General features: G+C 49.2%; 1 protein-coding gene across 7 annotated transcripts in view; it reads right to left on the reverse strand.

The window, feature by feature from the left end:
• LOC119964595 overlaps nt 1-19,493 on the reverse strand; it is a 405,789-nt gene that overhangs the window by 342,324 nt on the left and 43,972 nt on the right. For 4 of the 7 annotated variants that reach the window (XM_038794278.1, XM_038794277.1, XM_038794279.1 and 1 more), the window contains exon 2: nt 4,327-4,458. In XM_038794278.1, the coding sequence (XP_038650206.1) occupies nt 4,327-4,458 (132 nt within the window). Of the gene's footprint in view, nt 1-4,326; nt 4,459-19,493 lie in introns of those variants that run through there. The other 3 variants (XM_038794281.1, XM_038794282.1, XM_038794280.1) reach the window with 2 other exon arrangements.

The following is a 19,493-nucleotide window of genomic DNA, read 5'->3' on the forward strand; positions in this document are numbered from 1 at the left end:
TTCCCTTACTGCTCCAATCACAGATTCGGTCTCTGGAGGCGTGCAAGGAGTGGGAATGGAGGAAACCTGTGATCGGAGGAGTTGGAACAGCAGCATGGGGGAGACAGAGCGTGATTGAACTGCACCACTGCAACCGCAAAGCAGCGTGCCGCAGTGCAGCATGACCGATAGAAGCCAGGAAACCCCGCTCCCGGGATCTACCCAGCTGCAACGCCTTGCAAGATCTAACGCGATCTCGCAAGTTGCTGTGATGTAAATCCTGCCAATTGTAGGCAGGATCACTTTTGGTAAATCTGCATATTAAAGCGAGTCAGCTAGTCTCACTTTAATATGTAGTTTCCGAGGCATTGGGATCTATCCTCCTTGCCTCGGAGCTCGTACTGGTCTCCACAAACAGGGACCAGACAAAACGGCACTCGTGAGGGTCTCCCACGGAATTGGAGGCCCCCATGTCCATGGCTTTTGGGTAGGGTGGTACTCTGGAACTGCTGGTGCCACCTGGGCACACTGGCACTACCAAGTGCCCAGGTTGGCACTGTAAAGGTGCCTAGGTTGGCACTGTCAGCTGGCAGGGGCACTGCTAGAGTGCAAAGATTGTATTTTTTGCATGGTGGCGATCGAGCCAGAGGTGCCCTGCGCGGGTGTTGGGAGGAGGTGCGGTGGAAGCCCAGGGACCCTCCCATAGTGCATATAACTTTAGATCAGAAGAAATGAAATACTCCCTCCAACCACGATATGACATGACTCTGGTCATTGACAGCAAGTGAGTTGCCATCTGTCAGACAAGAGTCAGACATTCACAGTACCTCTAAGGATCTATGCACTATCCCCACTGCAAGTTGTCATCAACCTCCTGCAATGAATGGACCATGGGCAACCACCCTCTTCCCATTACATGAGCCTTATTACAGGGGGTGTGCCCCCTCTCATCAGTCACATGGGAGAGCAATGCTCACAGAAGAGGTAAAGACGATTTGATGTCCTCAATGGTTGGCCTCATCACCCTCCATTAATCTGGCAGCAATGAGCACTACCATTGCCACTGCCTTAAAGCTGACATTCTCTCCCTCCAGGACCTCCTCTTCCTTGTCCACCAATATCTTCCACAGCTGAGCAAACGTGTTGTTCCTCCATCTTCTCCTCAGGCACTTCCTCTCCCCCACTTAAACGTCACTTTGTGCAGGACACAGCAGATGACCACTGATGTGTGACACCGTCTGTGGACTATTGCAGGGCTCTACCAGAACCTCATCTTCAGTATTCCTACGGTATTTTCTACCAAAGTACAAGTAGCAGCATGAGCCTCATTGTATACATTCTTAGCTATACTCTGTGGTCTCCGCATAGGCATCACCAGCCGCATCCTCAGTGGATATCCCCTGTCATTGTGTTTCTCCAACTTTGAGGAGCCAACGCTGTAGCCGCTGTGGAACATCAATCATGTCGGGGACTTAAGAGCTGCTCAGGATGCATGGGTCGTATGCACTCCCAGGGAACAGAAGAGATACTGGTGGATTTGCTTTGTGTGGTGGTCGACCAGTTAAACATTCAGGGAGTGGAAGCCCTTGTGGTTCACAAACTGTACTCCATGATGTCCCGGAGATCTGAGAGCCATGCAATTGCAGTCAATGGCACTCTGCACTGTGAAAAGTCAGATATCTGCGCAAATCCCATGGCCCCTGGCTTTTCTGATCCCAGTCAAAGTGAACAAAGTTGTGTGCCTGCGTGAAGATTGCACCCATCACTTCCTGGATGCACTTCTGTGTGGAGGCGTGCAAGGTGCCGCAAACGTCACCCGCAGAGCCTTGGGAGAAACCAGTCGCATAAAAGATGAGCGTTGCTGTAACTCTCAACGCCACGGACAGCAGATGCCCTCCTGGTCCCTTTGGCGGCAAATCCTGCAAAAAGGTGCATACGTGAGCAACCAGTTCCGTTGACAAGAGTCGGCTTTGGAGACACTGGTTTTCACCCGTATGCATGAATATCAGGCACTGTTAATACACCCTGGGTCTTGAAAGATGCATCTGAGTGGCTGGTCAAGAGGTACCTTCTCTGCCTATGGAGCAGGCCCTGCCACCCATTCCTCCTCAGGGTTTTGCCCGTGTATCTGGAGAATCAGGTGCCTCCATTGACATCTTCTCTCCTCTCCATGAGCCAGAAGAATGATCAGCAGTTTAACAGACTGCATCTCGCCCTCACTCGCCTTATTGCAATGTGAAAGAGAGACTTGACAGTTAGCATTTGTCTCTCAGGGTGCATCGTTTTCCCAATCAGTGTCAGGAGCTGCATCCCCATGGCCAGTGATCTATGTGTGGCAACCACATTGATGACTAGTCCTTCAGTCACTCCCTGAATGAGCATGACCCCACACCACCCTTGCTCCACGCAACTTGACCGAGTGGCCACAGCTTTGGCCACCCGACATCACCCTGAAGCCTCATCCCAGACGGACGCTGCGTCCCAATTTCCACTCAAACACCTTGCTTGCAACCCAATCAATGAGATATACCTGACATAATGCACCTCAGCACATGTCTTATGGGTCGGCACACTCTCCTCAACCAGTGTGCCCTTGCTAACTGTCCACAACGATGGATGTACTTGCCCAATTGTCAATGGTACTGAATCTGGAGGTCAGCACGTCAACGGTTAACTGCTGAGCACCAACCAATGGCAACCACACACATCAGTGGTGATTTAGTGGGCATAATCGAGTGAGCAGTTAGACAGTTAGGTTTGTTGATAGAGTTGTAGCTGAACGATCTCAGCTGCAAAGGAATGTACATCACTGAAAAGTGTTACTATTAGGCCTGCCCTTGTCAGTAGTAAGCCTGCAGACCGATACACCCCAACAATGGATTTGTTTGAATGGGTCCGTCAATCAGTAATGACTGGCCATCCACCCACAGCACAGGCTTCCCTTTTATGTGTGATGACCTTCCCACAGTTGTGGCCCAGTAGTAGAAGGCAGCCTCGAGAATTGTGGTTTTCTCACTTGCCTGTCTTCTTCCTTCTGGCCTGGACTCATAGCCCCTCAACTCTGAGGGGCTTATCCCTTCCCTGACAGGCCTTTGTCCCTTTCCCCGAGGCAGAGGTTCTTGTCTGTTTCCTTTTGCCCCTTACCCAAAGATCTTCCCCGATATCCACATGTCCTTCCCCAGTACCTGAGTCATTCCCCTTTACCTTTTGAGACCTTCCCTGGTACCCGTAACTCCTTCCCTATTGCCTGCTCTCCCCTCTTTTTTACTAGCTCTCCGCTCATCTCCAAATGCCCTTCGCTGGTCAGTTCACCAGATACACGCCTTTTGAAAGAAATCTGTGGGAAGACTTTTTGACAGGCAGGGAATGATTCCTACATAAAGCTTCAATGATGAGATGCAAATAAATGCAAATTAGGTTCCCAACGTTGCATGGAAGGAAATCTGGCCAGTCACTGACAGGGGAATCGCGGTGAACTTTGCCATCAGCATAAAACGCGATTTGGGATTCTCATGAGAGTTTCCGGTCCTATCGGTAATCTGTCTGAGAAAAATGGGAGGGGAAAATCTAGTCCTTAGTACCTGGCAGGCAAGTTGCTGGCTAGCTAGCAGTACGATTTTCTTCATTGTTGTTGGCACTATAATTCTTTCGAGACTTTCTACTTCTTCTTAGTTAGAACGAGGGAGAATAAACTGTTTAAGTCATCTGACTGAGGTTGACACTGCATTCACCTGCTGCAGCAAATGTCATGACTATTTTAACTTCCAGGTGCAATGTCAGCAGTAAGCAATTGTTGGCTTCTAAAAATTCTCACTCCGGGAATTGCAAGAAAATGGTCTATGAGAAGGGAGGGTGAAAGGGCAGTACGGGGCAAGACAATGTTCTGTGAGATACTTTAAGTACGACTGCTGCACATGACCCTAGAAAAGTAAAAAAAACTTGCCTCATCTTCATGACAGAAAAGGGGCAACTGCTCCCCTGCTCAGACCTAAGTTTAAAATTGCATTTAGGGCACAGTGATGTCATCAGGCCCCAATCTCGATATTTGGGTGGGCAACTTCATCACCCAGCAAAAGGCCTGCACAGAATGTTGCAATTGGTAGGATCCAGGTGGCACAAGATATGTGGGCAGTTCCAGCTTGTAATTATTAGATGCATATGGTTAAAATCTTTATCTATGTATTGGATATTATAAAAAAATCATGAAGTGATACAATAAATAAAACCACATGAAAAAGTCATTTCAAGTAAACCACCTCTAAACATTTAACGGTTTTCACATAATGTAGATAAATAATAAACACTTGAGAAACTGTTCAGTACATTTAAATAATTGAAAGTTCTTACCTATTGCACGATGTTGACAAAAGTCGCCATAATATCCAGAAGGGCAAATACAAAGAAATCCAAGACTACTGAAGGGATATGAAGTACATGTGCCATAGTTCAGACAAGGTGCGAAGTCACAGTCAAGTTTGTCTTTAATTATTAAAATAAAAATAAACAAAATATCTATATTAATATATAAACTTGATCATCCATGGATGTTAGCTACACTGTTATAAAGCCACTGATGTTATGCCAAATAACACACACTGTAGGATCAAGTGCAGATTTAAAAGTGACAAAATAAGTTAAATTCTAATTTTATTGCACCAAGGGTTCTCAACCTTTTTGCTTTCGACACTCCCATTGCATGTTGTAAAAAATTCAGTCCTCTGTAACACAAGTATTTTTCATATTTTTAACTTCGTCTGAAATTTATTATGTAACCCAACTTGTTAACACCATCAGTTTATTTAGACTTGTAATTGGTATGCAATGGAGACACTGCAGAGCAATTCTGGTACACCACAACCGGAAAAATGGCTGATAAAAGCAAATTAATAACAATAATAATCGTTATTGTCACAAGTAGGTTTACATTAACACTGCAATTAAGTTACTGTGAAAAGCCCCTAGTCGCCACATTCCGGCACCTGTTCGGGTACACAGAGGGAGAATTCAGAATGTCCAATTCACCTAACAGCACGTCTTTTGGGACTTGTGGGAAGAAATCGGAGCACCCAGAGGAAACCCACGCAGACATAGGGAGAATGTGCAGACTCCACATAAGACAGTGACCCAAGCCGGGAATCAAACCTGGGACCCTGGAGCTGTGGAGAAACGGTGCTACCCACTGTGCTGCCCTTACTGTGGATGTCAGAATCTGAAATAAAAACAGAAAGTACTGGACAATCTCAGCAGGTCTGACACCATTTTTGGAAAGAGAAGGCAGCTACGTTTTGAGTCTGGGTGACTCTTCATCATAGGGTGAGATTTATACTTTTGTGTGTGTGTGGATGGGGTGGAGCAGTGAGAATGAAGAGAGGGTCAGCGATAGGTTCACATTAACAAGGATGCCGTGGACAAAAAGACAAGGGAATGTAAATGGTGAGGACAATGATTTTTTTTTTATAAATTTAGATTACCCAATTATTTTTTCCAATTAAGGGGCAATTTAGCGTGGCCAATCCACCTACTCTGCACATTTTTGGGTTGTGGGGGCGAAACCCACGCAGACACGGGGAGAATGTGCAAACTCCACACGGACAGTGACCCAGAGCCGGGATCGAACCTGGGACCTCAGCGCCGTGAGGCGGTTGTGCTAACCACTAGGCCACCGTGCTGCCCGTGAGGACAATGATTAAGAAGGGTGCTGATAGTGGCACGCCAAGAGATCAGAATGTGGTAATGGCAGAACAAAGTAAGTAGAGTGTCAAAGGACAACTTGGAATGGGGAACAGATGGCCCTAGTGGTGTTGGGAGGGGAATAATGGTGAGGGGAAGATGAATCGATGGAAGAAATGAAAATAAATTGATCGAAATAAAAGTGGGGTGAAGGTGGAGGAGAGTACACGGTCTGAAGTTGTTGAACTCGATGTTAAGTCCAGAAGTCTGGAACGTGCCAAATTGGAAGGTGAGGTGCTGTTCTTCCAGTTTGCGTTGTGCTTCACTCCAACATTGCAGCAGGCCAAGGACAGATATGTAGACTTGGACCAGGACAGTGAGTTAAAATGGCAAGCAACAGGAAGATCTGGGTCCTGCTTATGGTTGGGCTGAACATCTTCTGCAAAGTGGTCACCCCGTCTGCGTTTAGTCTCTCAGTGTAGAGTAGGCTGCATTGGGAGCAGCAAATGTAACAGATCAGATTGAATGAGGTGTGTGGAAAATGTGAGTTTGCAGCGGAAGGGGAAAATGTCCCAAGGAATTTGCCTCAGCTATCTTCATAAAATTATAATTAAAATAGCTTAAGGAGCTATATGATTCTAAATCGACATAATTCAACATGCAAATGTCTATAAAATAATATACATTCATCATTTTATAAAAGTTAGGCAAAAGTAACTAAATTCCCAAAGAGGTTTGCTAACTTTTAAAAAATCATCATAATATTTGCAACTAACTCTCAAACAAGATCAAGGAAGGCTCAGACAATGCACAGTAAGGAAGTCGGACTGGGTCCCAGTTCCTTAATTTGGCACAAGGATGGACGGTGGGCCCATCTTCTTCAAGGCATTCTCTGCAAGGCATTCCAAATGGCTGTCTAGAAATTCTGATGGCCAGGCTTCTGCCAACAGGTCATGTTGATGGGGGAGAACACAGGGCAGGGGAACAATTGGACTCTGTGGACCCCTCGGTGCAGGAAGCAGCCTGTCTTTGGCAGGCTAGGTGGGGGATGGAGCTGACGTCAGGAAGAACGGGCAATAGTAGAAGCTGAAGAGGTCAGTCTGATCCCTTTGCCAGGCCTGGAAACTAGGAGAAGCAAACTGGACTAAGCATTCAGCTTCGAGGGACACAGGGGGATGATTTGGACAACATGGAAATTCCTCTGAAACTAAGGAGTCCCAAAAAGCTGAAGGGCACTATCGTCCAGAAAAATTTCCAAGTTGTGGTAAACCACTGTTGCACCTCTATTAGGTGATGTATGGTAGGACCTGTACTACAGGTACGTTGGTAGTCCCTGAGTATAAATATGTGTGTCCTCCATACTGCAGCCATTTCACCAGCTGTTGTGGGAGGCCATACATCTTAGAGCAATAAAGCCTCAAGTTGTACCCAACTCAAGTCTTTGTGCAATTGATCGTGCATCAATTTATTGCTCTAAGATTTTCAAAAGATGGACCTCCGTATCAAACCGGATCGCCTGCAGCTGAATCCGCATTCAAACAACGCCAAAAAGGACTTTCAACACTGGCTAACTTGTTTCGAGGCGTACATCAACTCGGCGCCCAGCCCTTTCACGGAGGCTCAGAAGATACAGATCCTGTACTCAAGGTTGAGCTCCAGCATCTTTCCGCTAATCCAGGACGCGCCGAACTATGGCGAAGCAATGACGCTTCTCACAGAGATTTACGCTCAGAAAACGGACACGCTCTTAGCCAGGCACGTATTCGCCACTCGCTCTCAACTCCCTGGTGAGTCCATAGAAGATTTATGGCGGGCCCTCATCCCACTCGTCCGGGACTGTGACTGTCAGGCCATTATGGCCACTGAACATTCAAACCTCCTCATGCGGGACGCTTTGTTACGGGGATTGGAACGGACATCATACGCCAGCGACTGTTAGAAGGGGCTACGCTCGACCTAGCAGAGACAATGAAATTAGCGCTCTCTATGATGGTCGTCTTGCGCAACGTTCAGGCCTACACCCCCAGCCGCACGGCCCACCCCTCCTACGCATCGTGGACCCCACAGACGGCCGCCCCAGCGGGGGCCTGACCCAGCCAATATGCCAGCGCCACGCGCCAGCCAGAGAACCCCGGGGGTCCCTCATGTTACTTTTGCGGCCAGCAGGAACACCCCCACCAACACTGCCCTTTGTAAGGCTTGCGGCAAGAAGAGGCATTTCGCCACGGTGTGCCAGGCCCGCGCAGTTGCCGCCACCCCCCTCGTTTACGGACAATGGGCGCCACCATCTTCACATCACCGGACCACGCGCGGCCAGTAGGCGCCGCCATCTTCTCCCCCTCAGACCACGGGCGGCCAGTGCGCGCTGCCATCTTCCCCTCCGAGCAACACGTGCGGCCCATGGGTACCGCCATCTAGTTCAACACCCGCCACGTGCGGCCTATGGGCGCCGCCATTTTGTCCTCCTCAAGATCTTCAGCCGCCGCCATCTTCTCTCCCCCACGGCACATGGGCACCGCCAGCGTTCCAGGACCTGTGCCCCACGGGCTCTCCATCATCCGACACCAGAGACGACCGACCACAACTCTCCTCAGTGACCATCGACCAGTCTCGTCCTTACAACCTGGCCACTGCATCGACCAGCGTTAAAATCAACGGACACGTGACCTCTTGCCTGCTGGACTCCGGGAGCACCGAAAGCTTCATCCACTCGGATACAGTCAGGTGCTGCTCCCTCCCTCCCTCCCTCCCCACCAACCAAAAAATCTCCCTGGCCTCCGGATCCCATTCCGTGGTACTGGGGAACTGGGGTACTGTACAGTCACACTCACGGTCCAGGGCGTAGAATTCAGCGGCTTCCGCCTCTAAGTCATCCCTAACCTCTATGCTGCCCTACTACTCGGCCTGGACTTCCAGTGCAACCTCCAGAGCCTAACCCTGAAATTCGGCGGGCCTCTACCACCTTTCATTGTGTGCGTCCTCGTGACCCTAAAGGTCAATCCGCCTTCCCTCTTCGCAAATCTAACCTCAGATTGCAAACCCGTCGCCACCAGGAGCAGACGGTACAGCATCCAGGATAGGACCTTCATCAGGTCCGAGGTCCAGCGGCTGCTTCGGGAAGGCATCATCGAGGCCAGCCTTAGCCCCGGTGAGCCCAAATGGTAGTAGTTAAAACTGGGGAGAAACACAGAATGGTTGTGGACTACAGCCAGACCATCAATCGGTACATGCAACTTGACGTGTACCCCCTCCCACGCATATCTGATATGGTCAATCAGATTGCACAGTACCGGGTCTTCTCAACGGTAGACCTCAAATCCGCCTACCACCAGCTCCCCATTCGTAAATCGGACCGTCCATACACTGCCTTCGAGGCAGGCGGCCGCCTCTATCACTTCCTCAAGGTTCCCTTCAGCATCACCAACGTGGTCTCGGTCTTCCAAAGGGAAATGGACCAAATGGTCGACCAGTACGATTTGCGGGCCACCTTCCATACCTAGACAACGTCACCATCTGCGGCCATGATCAGCAGGACCACGACGCCAACCTTGCCAAATTTTTCCACACTGCCACTCTCCTAAACCGCACCTACAACAAGGAGAAGTGCATGTTTAGCACAACCTGCTTAGACATCCTCGGCTATGTGGTCCAGAACGGAGTTCTGGGGTCCGATCCTGACCGCATGCGCCCCCTCATGGAGCTCCCCCTCCCCCACTTCCCCAAGGCCCTCAAACGTTGCCTGGGGTTCTTTTCGTACTGCGCTCAGTGGGTCCCAAACTATGCAAACAAGGCCCGCCCACTCATATAGTCAACCCAATTTCCCCTGACGGCCAAGGCACAACAGGCCTTTGCCCGTATCAGAGCCGATATCGCCAAGGCCGGGATGCACGCAGTAGACGAGACACTGCCCTTTCAAGTAGAGAGCAACGCATCAGACGTTGCCCTAGCCGCCACCCTCAATCAGGCAGGCAGATCTGTGGCATTCTTTTCCCGCACTCTTCACGCCTCAGAAATTCGGCACTCATCCGTCAAAATAGAGGCCCAAGCTATCGTTGAAGCTGTGCGGCATTGGAGGCATTACCTGGCCGGCAGGAGATTCACTCTCCTCACTGACCAATGGTCGTAGCCTTCATGTTCAATAACACACAGCGGGGCAAGATCAAGAATGATAAAAACTTGAGGTGGAGCATCGAGCTCTCCACCTACAATTACGAGATTTTGTATCGCCCCGGTAAGCTCAACGAGCCGCCAGACGCCCTATCCCGAGGTACATGTGCCAGCGCACAGGTAGACCGACTCCGGACCATGCACGACAACCTTTGTCACCTTGGAGTCACACGGTTGTACCATTTCATAAAGGCCCGCAATCTGCCCTACTCTGTCGAGGAAGTACGGACAATCACCAGGGACTGCCAGGTCTGTGCGGAGTGCAAGAGCGCACTTCTACCAGCTGGACCGTGCGCGCCTGGTGAAGGCCTCCCTCCCCTTTGAGCGCTTCAGTGTGGATTTCAAAGGGCCCCCTCCCTTCCACCGACCGTAACACGTATTTTCTCAGTATGGTCGGAGTACTCCAGATTCCCCTTCGCCATCCCATGCTCCAATATGACGTCTGCCACGGTCAGCAAAGCCCTCAACACAATCTTCGCTCTGTTCGGTTTCCACGCCTACATCCACAGTGACAGGGGATCCTCCTTCATGAGTGATGAGCTGCGTCAGTTCCTGCTCAGCGGGGGTATCACCTCCAGCAGGACGACAAGCTACAACCCCCGGGGAAACAGACAGGTAGAGAGAGAGAATGGGATGGGATGGAGGGCCGTCCAACTGGCCCTACGGTCCAGGAACCTCCTAGCCTCCCGCTGGCAGGAGGTCCTCCCTGATGCACAACACTCCATTTGGTCACTTCTGTGCACTGCCACTAGCAACACACACCATGGACGTCGTTTTGCCTTCCCCGGGAAGTCCACATCCGGGGTGTCGCTCCCGACTTGGCAGGCAGCTCCAGGACCCGTCCTGCTCCGTAGGCATGTCTGACTCCACAAGGCGGACCCGTTGGTGGAAAGGGTGCGATTGCTCCATGCAAACCCCCAGTATACCTAAATGGCGTACCCCGACACCTGCCAGGATACTGTCTCCCTCAGGGACCTGGCACCAGCAGGTCTCACACACGCACACATACACCCCCGGCCCGGCACCACCCTTCCCTCCCTTGACGCTCCCAGCAGCAACCCCCCCCCCCCCCGGGACCATCCGTCCTTCCCTTGCCCGAGTATGAAGAGCATTTCGGCACGCTCCCGGAGGCTCCGGACAACAGACCAGCATCGCCGGCGCCTCCACTACTACATCGCTCCCAACGGCACATCAAGGCCCCGGACCGGTAAACCTCTAACTGGTCCACTGGACGTCAAAAGACATTTTTGTTCTCTCTATCAAATATTGTAAACGTAAATGTAAAAAGAAAACCAATTGAGCCGGACTCAATTTTAACAGGGGGTGAATGTGGTAAACCACTGTTGCACCTCTGTTAGGTGATGTATGGTAGGACCTGTACTACAGGTACGTTGGCAGTCCCTGAGTATAAATATGTGTGTCCTCCATGCTGCAGCCAATTCGCCAGCTGCTGTGGGAGGCCAAACATCTTAGAGCAATAAAGCCTCAGTTGTACCCAACTCAAGTCTTTGTGCAATTGATTGTGCATCACAAGTGTTCCCGGCGCTCGGCCCAGCGAAACCAGCAACGCAATTCAATGATAATTGGTCCACTTGAGCAGGTCTCACCAGATTCTCAACGCAAATAATGTCTCGCCAGCCGATTTGCCGGGATTGCGCACGCCAGCCACCCCCCACTAACAAGGTCACACAGCACTTAAACAGCACCTGCTCGGCCAACCCCAGCCAGCTCGCAATAATGGCAATAATAGCACAGAGGAGACCAGCCCCAGGATTCTGGGATGCTGACCTGGGGAGGCTCCTGGATACGGAGACTAGGAGGAATGTCCTGCTCCCCTGGGTGTCCCGGAGGGTGAGCTGTTGCCTGGTACCAGGTGGCGGCAGCAGTCAGCTCCAACATTATGTCCAAGAGAACTAGCCAGCAGTGCAGGAAGACGGTCAACGCCTACACCAATATTCCTCCCCCCCCCAAAGGGAGCATCCAGCCCCCAACTCTCCAAGTGACCCCCAGCACACCCTCTCTCAGAATACTGAACCACGTGTGTGGCTAATGATGCTCTCTCGATGCCTCCTCAGGAAAAGCTCTCCCTCAATTGGCGGGAGAGGGCCCAGACTGGCGTAGGGGTGCCAGACTTGAGAATCCTCACCTCCTTCGAGAAGCAGGCCCTGTAGATGACCGGTGCGGCAGAGATCAGGAGCCACCGGGATCCACCCGGAGGACCTGTCAAATGTGAGTAGTGATTGCCTTTCTGACTGACCCATGCCTCTCACCGACCACATGTCCATTCTCCTGCAGGTCCTCCAGCCGAGAGCGCCGGCCCATCCCAGGTGGACCCCTCTCCTGACTCGGAGGAGAACACATCGGAGGACAGCTCCGAGGATGTAATCGATATAGTCACGGCACAGTTGTCTTCTCCACCCTCCACTAGCACAGATACACGTGCCTGGGTGGGAAATACTAGTGTTCAGGCATCTGGGATACAATCTGGTGAGCACCACACTGTTGATGATGCACATCTGGTGGAGGCAGAAACTTCCAGGCAAGACAGCAGTTAGAGGGCTGCTGGATCCCAGGACCCAGCTGGGTCCCAACCTGATGCTGACCCTCTGGAACTGGGTTACCCGGAGCTGATGGAGACAATAGGGAACGACCGGGACATTCAGAGGGAGATGTCAGCATCACTCCAACAAATTTGTAGCCATTTGGAGTCCCAGAGGCTATGGGCGCAGATGGCGCCGGCAATGAGTGGCACCGAGGCCAAAATACTCGGGTGGCGACCGCAATGGACAGCCTGGTGCACGACTTCGGCACCATGAGTGACCACGGGGAATCGCCAGGGCTGGCAGAGCTAGAAGATGCAGGAGCAGCCGGGGCTCAAAGTAGCTGCGCCTCCATCCCAAGGTGAACCTCAGGGCCCTATGGGAACCAATCGGGAGGAGGGGGCACCGAGTGTCAACCTGGATGCATCCCATGGAGCCTCAACAGTGCCCCCCCCCCCCCCCCCAAGGAAACCCGCCAACGGAATCAAGGGCCATCGGGCGAGGTAAGCAGCTGACTGCCTCCACCTCAGATGTGCATCCTGGGGAAACACCAAGACATAGTGGTAGAGCTAGGAGGACCAAGCATGTTGAGGATCATGGAGGGCACCGGGATAGGGGTTGTGGAGCGGCACTATCAGGAATGGGGCATTGTAGAGCACACTAAACAGCTTTTTACACAACCATTATGATAACTCTGTCACTTTCTTCTGAAATCCGAGCTGATCCCCAGAACATATGCCCATCTCCCCAGGCAACCCTGCCTCTTCATGGCACCCCCCGGCCATGGTTATGTCCCCGAAACTGTGTCCCATCCCCTTGATGTTCAGATGCGTGTGTGGTATTGCCTCCCAGTGTTTAGGCACAGCATCCAGGCACCAAGGTGCGATCGGAATGCTAGGCAATGACTCCCACATGCTAGATGGTCCGCCTACCCACGGGAATCCACTTGACATGAGTCAAGAGCACTTTAACCACGATTGCCAATTCCCTATTAGCGATAACTTTCAGCCACACAGTCCTCAGCAGTCGGTGGGGGTTATGGGTGATCAGTGGGGCAGACGGTGCAAAGTGCTGCAGTGGCATGTTGAGATACTCCCAACTTTTGGATCAGCCAAGAAAGCCCAGAGCCACAGCTGTTATTGGTTGTTCGGAGTTGTTCCCACAGTTCCATTTTCCCTCCATAAATAAGGATGCAATGGCCACTGCTGTCAGTCAGTGGTAAGAGGTAATGTTGGGTGAAAGGCAGTGTTAGCTAGAACTTTATTTTTGGAGGACTGCTCAAAACCTTTGAGGGTCCCTAGTGGGTGCAGACATGTACTGACAACCCCTTAACACACAATATTCTATCACTGATATTCATATCTTCAGGAATTTATTTTGTGATCCTGTCTAACTGTCTGTGAAAATTGTAAATCTGGATTATGTTGTGAACCTTGCATTTTGTGTTTAAAAATTCTCTTTTACCATATTAAAGGCCCAGGTTACTAGCTAGATGGTAGGGAACATTTATCAGGTTGGGGTTAGGTATCTGGTGTTCAGCATCATCAGAGGGAAGATGATCCTGGGTACAGAGGCACTGAAGGTATACTGTGCTTTAATTACACTGTATGAGGAAAGTTTAGGTGATTTAGAAATAAATATTTGCATTCACATAGTACCTTGTATGGATACACATTCGTCAATGTTGGACTGAAGTTTAATCATCTCCCTTGGAGTTGTACTGAACTCCCTCCCCCCCTCTCTCTCCCCCCTCTGGATACTAAAGCAGCTACTCCTTGTTGCTTTATTCATTATTTAGTTTAACTACTGTCTAAGTAAAGAATGCTTAAAGAAAGAACTTGAAATTATATCATCATCCTCATGATTGCAGAATGTCCCAAAATGATTTGCAGCCAACTGATCACTTTGGAAGTGCAGGTACTCTGGCAAATCAAAAGCACAAAACGCCAATTCACACAAGGCCTCAGAAACAATTTGAGATAAGAGCCAAATAATATGCTTAAATAACATTCGATGCAAGATATTTACAGGGAGAAATTCCTTCCTTTTCTAAAACAATAGTGTCATCAGATGTTTAGAGAATTATTCTCCAAACCCTTTACATCATGTGGTATAGATCTAGCTACTGCTTGGAGCTTCATCTATACCTATTACTTACAGCATCTCTAAAGCGAGAAGGAAATACACGTTGTCCTGATTCTCCAGGGGCAACACCATAGGAGGTCCACCTATAAAATATACAAACAATTCAAATCTACCAGCTAACCTACATTTCATATGAAGGCAGGAAAGCTTTAGGGAGTGGTTCCTATTATGTATCAAATAATAATCTCCGCTGGTGGAATGTCAAGTGATCTATAGTGACTCAGCAGAGTGCTTGCATGGGCTTCAGTTCTCCATCTTGGATTGTATGAGCAACACCCAATAAAACCTTGCATCATGTTTGTAAGAAATCCAAGTGTGCAGTACCTCCATATCTTTTCTCGTTGCAGCACTTAGAGGATACAGCAAAAGAGAAAAATGGCAACAAGGATTGAGGCAAGAAACAAAACCTCGGAGGCCAAAATTGTGAACAAGAAAAGTGGAAATGGCGAAGAGACAGGAGAAAAGATTCTCAGGACTGGACACGCACGTTGGGTGAAGCAAAAGTTGCCAATGCTGAAGGTTTAAAAAAAAATTGGAACACACCTGTGAGTAAGTGGAACAACTCGAACATTTATTTGCTATTGGAAGTGGCCAGATTTTAGGTGCCGGGACCATGCACGTGGAAAGGTGAAACAGGCTGTGGGAATAGGGATTCCTAAGGCTCTAGACTCTGTACAAACCACTACTCGGGTAAAAGACAAATCCACAATGCAAAAGTTTGCATTGTGGATAAGGAAGTCTTGTTCATACATCAAAAAGAAACGGAAGGGAGGAAGGTCAATTTAAGTATGGACCCTAGAAGCAAGTATCCGAATGACGGTAAAACTCATAAGAAGAGAGAATTCAATTTTATCACCTAGCAAATCAAACACCAGAAGACGTAAAGTTTATAACATTTCTCCATTCAGAAGGGTGCAAAACTTTTATGCTGTTGCAAAATTTACTTCATCCAACAAAGCCAGGAGATAAGACCTATGTCAAATTAAGAAAGATTTTAAAAGGACATTTCTCGCCAAGATGTGGAGATGCCGGTGTTGGACTGGGGTGAGCACAGTAAGAAGTCTTACAACACCAGGTTAAAGTCTAACATGTTTATTTCAAACACTAGCTTTCGGAGGAGCACTGCTCCTTCCTCAGGTGAAACAGCTTGCCAAAGTAGAATCAAACTATACGCCATCAGATCAAAAGTCAAAGAGGAACTAGAAAGACTAGTCCAAACAGGAGTCATTGAACCAATTGCTACAAGTGACTGAGTGAGACCAATAGTTCCTGTATTGAAATGTGATGGCTCAGTAAAGATGTGTAGAGATTTTAAACCAACTATTAACCCGTATTGTGCAAGATCCACTGTTGCTGATTGAAGACTTGTTTACTGGACTTTCTGGAGAGCAGAAATTCAGTAAAATTGATTAATCACAAGCCTGTTTACAGAAGAACGTGGCTGCAAAATCACAACCTCTACTTTCTATTGTGATGCACAAAAGGTCCATTCTGTTACAAGAGACTTCCATTTTTGATAACATCTCTTCTGCTTTTTTCCCCCAAGAGGTGCATGGATCAAATTCTGAGTGGGCTAAATGGGGTGCAATGTTATCTCAATTACATTCTCATCACCAGTTCAAATGAACAAGACCACTTGGTGAAGTTGGAAGCTACACAAAAACATTTACAAAACCATAATCTCTAAGCGTGAAAGAGTGTGACTTTTTCAAGACATCTATAAACTAATTGGGTATATCACAGATAAAGATAGCTTGCGTAAGGAGCCAAAAATGATGTCAGCTCTCTTAGAAGCAGTAAGTCCTCAAAATGTGATACAACAAGGATTAATAAATTATTACAGTCAATTTGTTCTTAATTTGGCAGTTCAGGGGCAGCAGGGTGGCACAGTGGTTAGCATTGCTGCCTACGGTGCTGAGGACCCGGGTTTGAATCCCGGCCCTGGGTCACTGTCCGTGTGGAGTTTGCACATTCTCCCCGTGTCTGCGTGGGTTTCACCCCCACAACCCAAAGATGAGCAGGATAGGTAGATTGAACACTCTAAATTGCCCCTTAATTGGAAAAAATAATTGGGTACTGGAAATTTTTTTTTTAAATTTGGCACTTCAACTGAAGTCTTTGCACATTTGTTTTGCAGGGAATACACTGGTCAGAAGAATGTGAAAGTACATATAAAGAGGGGAAAGAAGTCATATAGAAGCCAGAGTTATTGGTTCATTATAATCGTAAGCTAAAGTTACAACTCACTTGTGATGCATCACCCTATGGGGTTGATGCAGTTGTCTCGCACATTATGCCTTCAGGAGAGGAACGGCCAATAGCATTTGCTTCACAAACTCTTACTAGTGCAAAAACTGGAAAAAGAAGCTTTGAGCATCATGGGCGAAATTCTCCCCTACCCGGCAGGGCGGGGGGTCCCGGCGTAGCGGAGTGGCACCAACCACTCCGGCGTCGGGCCTCCCCAAAAGGTTTAGGGGCTAGGCCCGTGCTGGAGTGGCTCCCGCTCCGCCGACTGGCGCTAAAACTGGTGCCAACCGCCTTTGGCACTACGCCAATCGGCGTCAGGGCTGGCCAAAAGACCTTTTCGCCGGTCGGCGTGAGTCCGCGCATGCGCCGGAGCGACAACGGTCGCCGACGTCACCACCAGCGCATGCGTGGTGGAGGTGGTCTCTTCCGCCTCCGCCATGATGGAGGCCGTGTCGGCGGCGGAAGAAAAAGAGTGCCCCCAAGGCACTGGCCCACCCGCCGATCAGTTGGTCCCGATCGCAGGCCAGGCCACCGTGGGGGCACCACCCAGGGTCCGATCGCCCCGCGCCCCCCCTCCAGGACCCCGGGGGCCCGCTCGCGCCGCCAATCCCGCCGGCACAGAGGTGGTTTAAACCACGTTGGCGGGAGAGGCCTGACTGGCGGGACTTCGGCCCATCGCGGGCCGGAGAATCGCCATGGGGGGCACGCCAGGGGAATTCCGGCCACGGCGGGGGCGGGATTTACGCTGGCCCCGGGCGATTCCCCGACCCAACGGGGAGTCGGAGAATTCCACCCCATATTCGGGGTAAGAAGGTTTCACCACTACCTTTATGGACATCATTTTACTCTCTTGATGGATCACCGTCCCTTGACAACAATCTTCGGGCCGTGTCAAAGTATTCCTTCTTTAGTAGCCAGAAGATTAGAGATAGTTTTTGACATTATCGGAACACACAAACGATATCCAATATCATAAATCAGAACATGAAAATGCTGATGCTTTGTCAAAATTGCCATTACAAATCGAGCAAGAACCTGATGAAACTTTTGTCAACATCCTATATTTCTCACTCGTGGATAATATACCTGTGACTTCATCTCAAGAAGAAAAGTATACAAGAACCGATCCAGTAATGGGGAAGTGATGGACATGGTCCAAAAAGGAATGATGACAGACGTAAATTGTAAAAATCCAGACTTCAAGCCCTGCAGCACAATAAGACTCGAGTCTAGAATGGAGGTTCACTATAGGGAATCTAAGTGATTATCCCTCCGTGTTTGTGTAATAAAACCCTTGACCAACTACATGAGGGACATCCTGGTGCAGTGAGGATGAAGGAACAAGCAGGCAGTTATTTTGATGAACAGGATTAGATGCTTAAATTCAAGAGAAAGTGGGGCAATGTCAGTCCTGTGCAAAACTAAGAAACACTCCACCTCTGCAACCCTTACATTTGTGGGACTGGCCAACACAGCCATGGCAGAGAATACACACAGACAACGCTGGTCTAACTGAGGGACACATGTTCCTCGTAATTGTGGATGCACGCTCTAAATGCTGGAAGCAGTGATTATGAAATTTACGACGAGAGAACAAACTATTGAGAAGTTGGATGAAATATTTGCAAGATTTGGTACACTGGAGACTGTTAAATAAGGTAAGAGCCCATTGTGTTAAGCTTAAGATTGTGGCACGGATAGAGGTTTAGCTGACTGGCAGAAGGCAGAGAGTGGGGATAAAGGGGTATTTTTCAGGATGGCAGCCAGTGACTAGTGGTGTGCCTCAGGGGTCGGTGCTGGGACAACAACTTTTCACAATGATGCAACCATCAATTCACACGAGACGGAGAGTTGAAGTGATCAGTGGCTTTAATCAGCTAGAACTGTGCCTGCCTGCGACTGCTCTGCACTGAGAGCCGCCTGCAGGGCAGCAGCTCTATATACCTCCCCTCAAGGGAGGAAGTTCTTCAGGCAGAGGATGGTAAATCTGTGGAACTCTTTGCCGCAGAAGGCTGTGGAGGCCAAATCACTGAGTGCCTTTGAAACAGAGATAGATAGGTTTTTGATCAATAAGGGGATCAGGGGTTATGCAAAAAAGGCAGGAGAATGGGGATGAGAAAAATATCAGCCATGATTGAATGGTGGAGCAGACCCGATGGGCCGAGTGGCCTAATTCTGCTCTTGTGTCTTATGGTTGTAAGTGAGAATGGAACAAAGTTCACTTGTAATGCGTTCGAGGGCTACTTATAGCACATAAATTCAGCTCCATACCATCCAGTAACAAATGGATCGGCCAATGCGATTCGTACATTCACTTAAACATTCCATCAAGGTATCAAAGGGCCAAGGTACATTGTCAAGAAGAGTGAATTACTTCTTGATGTCATACCGGAATACCACATACACACAACAGAACTCACCAGCAATGCTGCTGTTCAAAAGGAAAACGAGGACTTCCATTGAGGGCCATGGAGTGAGTGGTCACAGATAGGTTCATAAGATATAGGAGCAGAATTAGGCGATTTGGCCCATCAAGTTTGCTCCGCCATTCGCTCATGGCTGATCTCATCCTGGCCTTAACTCCACCATCGTACCCGTTCTCCATAACCCTTCAACCCATTACGAAGTAACCTGCTTAAATTTATTCACTGTCCCTGCATTGACAGCACTCTGGGGTATTGAATTCCACAAATTCACAACCCTTTGGCAGTAGTTTCTCCTAAACTCCATTTTAAATTTGCAACC

Source organism: Scyliorhinus canicula, chromosome 4 (genome assembly GCF_902713615.1).
Source record: "Scyliorhinus canicula chromosome 4, sScyCan1.1, whole genome shotgun sequence".
Lineage (NCBI taxonomy): Eukaryota > Metazoa > Chordata > Chondrichthyes > Carcharhiniformes > Scyliorhinidae > Scyliorhinus > Scyliorhinus canicula.